At 41.9% G+C, this 6,231-nt stretch overlaps 1 protein-coding gene across 1 annotated transcript; it reads right to left on the minus strand.

The window, feature by feature from the left end:
• Positions 1–3,637: 3,637 nt before the first annotated feature.
• LOC123487332 (OX-2 membrane glycoprotein-like) lies at positions 3,638–6,152 on the minus strand (the record flags this gene model as incomplete). The annotated part of the gene is given in 7 exon segments (XM_045218554.1): positions 3,638–4,166; positions 4,469–4,507; positions 4,708–4,770; positions 4,905–4,934; positions 5,678–5,737; positions 5,893–5,952; positions 6,056–6,152. Coding segments are annotated over 7 exon segments (377 nt in total), but the record flags the coding sequence as incomplete, so codon positions are not given.
• Between the last annotated feature and the right edge of the window lie 79 nt (positions 6,153–6,231).

Consider the following 6,231-nt stretch of genomic DNA (forward strand, 5'->3'; position numbering starts at 1 on the left):
CACCCCTCCACAGTGACAGGGACATGACAAAAGTCCCCAACACAGGTCCGGCCCACCACAACAACAGGCTCCATCCGCTTGCCCTCGTCTGCTTCTGGGGAAGTGGAGCCTTGCTTCCCCGTCTGTGCCGGTGGGCTCCTCCTGAAGAAGATGGTGGTTGGGATAGAAAGCCAGGGGTCCGCACTACCCGGTCTATGCGGACCCCGAGCCGTTTCCCTGAGCTCTGGGGACATGGGGCAATCTCGGGCGCAGATGGCCTGGCTGGCCACAACCCCAGCAGACCCTGGGACCAGGGCATGTGTTTCGTGCCGCCTGTAGCGACACAGCACGAATGAGTTCTGTCATTCAGCCACCCATGCAGGCTTTTCCGGCTCCGGGCTGCTCTGCCCCCAGCTCGCACAGAGGGTCTGTCTCCCTGCACCCCCACCAACGCCCCAGCTGAAGCCCCAGCCCACACCAGCTCCCTCTCCAAAGCCATCTCCAAGGCTACCTGCAATGACTCAGGATGAGCCAGCTGGGTCTGTATGCGCAGCTCCGTAGGAGAGAGCGCCTGTATGAACTGGTCCCGTGCTAGCTCGCTCTGCACAGAGGGGGGCATGTGAGCATATGCCCGCCGAGAGAGGCTCTCAATGTCATTAGCTAGCACCCGTAGAGGCTCTCCAGGCTGCCTGCGTCTATTACTCAGTTCGGAGCGCAGTAGCCCGGGCTGTACACACTGTCCATAGCGCCTCCTCAGTGCTCCCACTAAAGCACCATAATCACGTCTGTCCTCGGGGCTAATCAATATCAAACAGGCCAGAGCTTCATCCGTGAGGCATAAAGCCAACTGCAGTGCCCTATCTTCATCCGACCACCCCCTAAAATGAGCTAACAGTTCAAACTGAGCATGAAAAGCTTCCCAATCCGCCTTACCGGAATACTTGGGGTCTTAACGGATACGACGCAGCCGGGAACTGGGCGCCGCCATGTTTGTTTACATCCTGAGCCCCAGATTCCTCGTCCTGCCGCGTCGACGTCACCCCTTCGGTCCGCCCACCAGAATCCGCGCGAAACACAGTCGACGAAGCACTCATGCCCGCTTCAGCCGCCATCACTCTAACGTCCTCCCTCAAGCGGCCTCTGGGCTCCGATGCCCTGGCGATCTCCTCAGCCAGAACCCCCGACGTCCATGCACACGCACCTCGGCCACCTTGGCCATAATCGTCCCCTACCTCCACCTTCACTTTCGGATTCCCTCGAAGCATCTTCAACCCCCGTTCTCACCTACGGTAGCTAGCCACAGAAGTCAGCTAGCTAGCTAGCTGGCTAACTTTTATCAACGTTTTTACTTCTGACACCAATGTAATGACCCGACTAGATCATAAAAGAGCAACTGTCCAGACAGAGGATTGAGTTTACGAATGGACGGTTTATTAAACCAACTTTACACAGACTACTGTTTGGCCGTAGCCCACGCCAAATAAATGAAATATAACCCACAAGCCAATCGTGACCTTCTCTTGTGAAGCCCAGACGTAAAGAGAGAGAACAAAGGCTAAACCTGGTCTTAACTTCCAATGCTCCATCCCCCTGCCCAACCCCCCTCCACGCCACTCCGCCAACCGCCAGGATGCCCGGCATCAGAACATTCCAGGCATTCCCGTGATTGGCAGATAGCAGGTTGACTGACATGTCGGACCCCGCGAACACTGGGTACTGGTAGGTACAACACAACCATCTACTAGCCTAACACATAACACACAGCTGTCTGTGCGGGTCGCTACAATATGTAATTTAAATAGAGTGATGAGTGTCGAGTGTCATATCGATCTGACCCAAAACGTACAGACAGCACTCGTGACCCAGAGGATGACAGAGTGTTTCTACACATCACCAACATACAACCATCTGATGAAGGGAACTACACCTGTGAGTGTTCACATCATGGAGGAACACATCTTTTGCATTTCAGTATTTCTGTCAAAGGTAAGTGTTTGAGTTTTTCCAGGTTATAGAGCTCGCCAGCTTGTAGTCCTAAAAACCGAAAATTAGTTACCTCTGGTTCGTTCAGCCCTTCCTATGGGGAACATGAATGGAGAAAGAATACGTTTTTGGAATAAACACCGAAAATAAGGTCTGAGGTTAACACAGGTTTAGGAGATATTATACATTTTGTTCTATGAGATAATATCAGTCAGTTAACATGACCTTTATGAATTATGAAGCCTTCATATGCTTTATGTGTTCTTTATTATTACATAAGTGCTTCAAAAATCACAAAAAAATGATGTTAGCTGATGAAGATGATCTCATAGAACAAAACGTATAAGACCACAGACCTTATTTTCAGCGTTTATCAAAAAACCCTACAAAAACTCCATTAATTTTCCCAGTCTTTGCCCGAAGAACCATGGCGGAGTTAGTGCCTACAAAAATAAGCTATCTCTATAAGTAGGCTATACAATTCCCCTCCCAAAATATACTAACATTGATTATTATAAATGTAGGGCCTATAGGCTAACCCTATAGGTTTGTCTCACCTTTAGAAAAGAATGCAATATCGACAACGTTATCATGAACTTGTTTATATTTAGCTGATATTAAATATACAACATAATACAACTTTATTTTAACTGGGCCCTTTAACAAATGAATACTGCTATAACAACTACTTACCCCTTGAGCAGTGCATGGAGTTAGTGAGAATTATGAAATTCAGTCATCTGTGTGGTGTAAAACATAATCTGGTACACTGAATATCAAATCCATGTTTCAAAAGTCTTTCACCTGAACACACCGGGTGTGATGCGTTCTGCCTCTTCATGAGTGGCGTCAGAGAGTCTGTCTAGTCAACTGTGGATCGAGTGTACAATCGGTGGCGCGCAGTTGCATGGGCACTGCAAAAATAGCAAAACCGTTTCTCTACTGCCTCTCTCCCTAAGATGACCCCTAGTGGCAATTGTTTGTAACTTTGGCTGGTCTCTTGACTGGTAGAAGAATCAAAGACGATTCATTTTTGAAGTATTGCCACAAGCAGATTTATGACACCATATAACAAGCAATGTCACAACATTCATTACAACATTGTTTAAACATTTTATTTATAAAAGTAGAACAAAAACAATACACACAAAAACAAAGTACATTACAATATTGTGTATCTTACAGCATTTGATTTATAAAGAAAGAAGAGAACCACACACACACACCATGAAAGTAGTCTACATGATGACATTGTGTAGGTTATAATATTATAACACACACCATGAAAGTAGTCTACATGATGACATTGTGTAGATTATAATATTATAACACACACCATGAAAGTAGTCTACATGATGACATTGTGTAGATTATAATATTATAACACACACCATGAAAGTAGTCTACATGATGACATTGTGTAGATTATAATATTATAACACACACCATGAAAGTAGTCCACATGGTGACATGTGTAGGTTATAATATTATAACACACACCATGAAAGTAGTCTACATGATGACATTGTGTAGGTTATAATATTATAACACACACCATGAAAGTAGTCTACATGATGACATTGTGTAGATTGTAATATTATAACACACACCATGAAAGTAGTCTACATGATGACATTGTGTAGGTTAGTAATATTATAACACACACCATGAAAGTAGTCTACATGATGACATTGTGTAGATTATAATATTATAACACACACCATGAAAGTAGTCTACATGATGACATTGTGTAGATTATAACATTATAACACACACCATGAAAGTAGTCTACATGATGACATTGTGTAGATTATAATATTATAACACACACCATGAAAGTAGTCTACATGGTGACATTGTGTAGGTTATAATATTATAACACACACCATGAAAGTAGTCTACATGATGACATTGTGTAGGTTATAATATTACAACAATTGATTTATTTAAAAAAGTGAAGAATAAAACAAAACACAAGTCTAGTGTGGATTTATCATGTTTCATCATTACCCAACTGCTAAATATATTTACATACACACTGTATTTACATATACAGTAACCAGCAGGCCTATCTATGTGTGTCATCCATTCAGTCCACTTTTCAGTACCCACAATGCCTATGGATAGAAATGGTCTCCGAACCACACAGATGTGTGTTAGACAGTGTGGTAGTCACTCAGTTCTCGTAACCCTCTAAAAGTTTCCTAAGATAGAAAAGTAAAAACTGTCAAGTGTTGACAGCTATGGTCTAATACAAACAAATAGCTGACCAAGGTGTTTAAAATACCATTAAAGTGATCATTCTACTGTACATCCAGCAACAAGCACTGATATTTGATAAGGGATCAATCAATGCCAAGACCTTTACCTAAATAAGATACAACAGAATGGCACAGATATATATATATATATATATATATATATATATATATATATATATATATTTTTTTTTTTTTTAAGATACTTGACTGCATCTTTGTAATTATTTATGATTATTTCAGCTCACCTTCTACATTGCAGGTCATCTGGTCTCTCAAGAGATATTCTGTATAAAAGAAGGTAATTTAAATATTGACTGAATGGAGTATCCTATATTAGTGACATGATTAACATAACATAACAACAATGCAGCAATGCAACAATTGCAACTCATTTGTATGTATGCAGTCACCATGACTACCACCACAGAACATCATTCCAGAGCTTCTTGTTGAGAGAATAAAATAAAAGAGGACTTAAACCTACTTCTCTACAACATCTTGTGCTTGTTGCATCCTACGCTTGGCTGAGGAGCTGAGGGAGTGTAACCTGAAACACAAAAAGTACATTTTGGAGTTATGTTTTGAATTTTGGGGTTATTGTGACACATTTTAACATTCACAATCATCTCTGTTTCAAGCACTCTACCAGGATGATAAAAATAAGGCTGTACAAATACTCACATTTGGAATGGACTGGAGGTTGGTGTGGTCCTGAAAAGAAATGAAGACGTCAATGTGTTGATAAGGACCATATTATCTGTGGTAACAGACAGTCAGTGCCGTTTCTAGAGGTAAGTGACATAAGTGGCTGCTTAGAGCCCCGCAGCCACTAGGGGGCCCCCAACCAAAACAATGTTTTTATATACAGTATATATCATATGTTTTAGGAAGTCAGTCGGGGGTCTCAACATACTGTTGATTTGCAGGACATTAACTTTAAGCTGCACATTTTTCTCTCTACCGCCAAGAGGAGGGCCACTAAAATGTTTTGCCCCCAAGGGCAGACAGTGATGTAAACACTGACATAATAAACATGACCACTCTGATCACAGAAACACACATCTTTCCCAAGTTTCCCAAGTTGAGAGAATATATAGTGCATTAGTGACATGATGAGTAACAAAGCGGAACAAATACTAACATGCAGCTGACTGCATGATGCAGACAACATGACCACTCTATGACCACCACAACAGTACATCATTTCAGAGCTTCTTCCTGAAGAAGAGAGACTACAGCAGACAGTGAGAGAATGAAGATGGAAACCTTCCTCTTTACAGCCTCCTGAGCTGGTTGCATCCTGCGCTTGGCAGACTAACAAAAAAGTAAATGTTTCAGTTTTGCTTTTAGGGTTATTGTAATTTATCCTAAAATCTTTCGTATGCGTTCTCTGTCTCCCCCTGTTTCAAGCACTTTATCAAGATAATAAAATAAAAGTTGTAGCAAATATTCACATTTGTGATGGAGTGAAGGTTGGTGTGTCCCTGGTTGGTGGACTGGAGGTTGGTGTGTCCCTGAAATAAATAAAACATGTCAATGATACTGACATGAGCAAATATTTTTTTTACCTGTGGCACATTTTTTTACAATACATTAGCATGTTTCAGGTTCTTACAAATAGATTTGATGGACCTATTGACCCTTAAAGGTTCTTTAGAATGAGTCTCGCCATTCAGTTGGTGTCTTTGTGGGAGTCCTACTGATTTCAGGGTCAGACGCTGGGGCTTTTCTGTACATCAAATTAAAGATCAACTGGTAAACAACTGGCAGTCAAATCACATTAAAATCATAGTAACTGTTTTCATTTTCAAGGTAATATTTTGTATCTCTACCTGGACGAGGCATCATTTATCCTCTTTAGCAGCAACACTAATACACAGATTACAGCAATGAGACACACTAAACCAACCACTGAACCAGCCACTGCATCTGTGAATGACAGAGATGACAAGAGAAGACGATATGTCAAATTCACAGGTACACTACCTGAAAATTAAATCATAAAAGA

Source organism: Coregonus clupeaformis, unplaced genomic scaffold (assembly GCF_020615455.1).
Source record: "Coregonus clupeaformis isolate EN_2021a unplaced genomic scaffold, ASM2061545v1 scaf1662, whole genome shotgun sequence".
In the NCBI taxonomy this organism is placed as follows: Eukaryota; Metazoa; Chordata; class Actinopteri; order Salmoniformes; family Salmonidae; genus Coregonus; species Coregonus clupeaformis.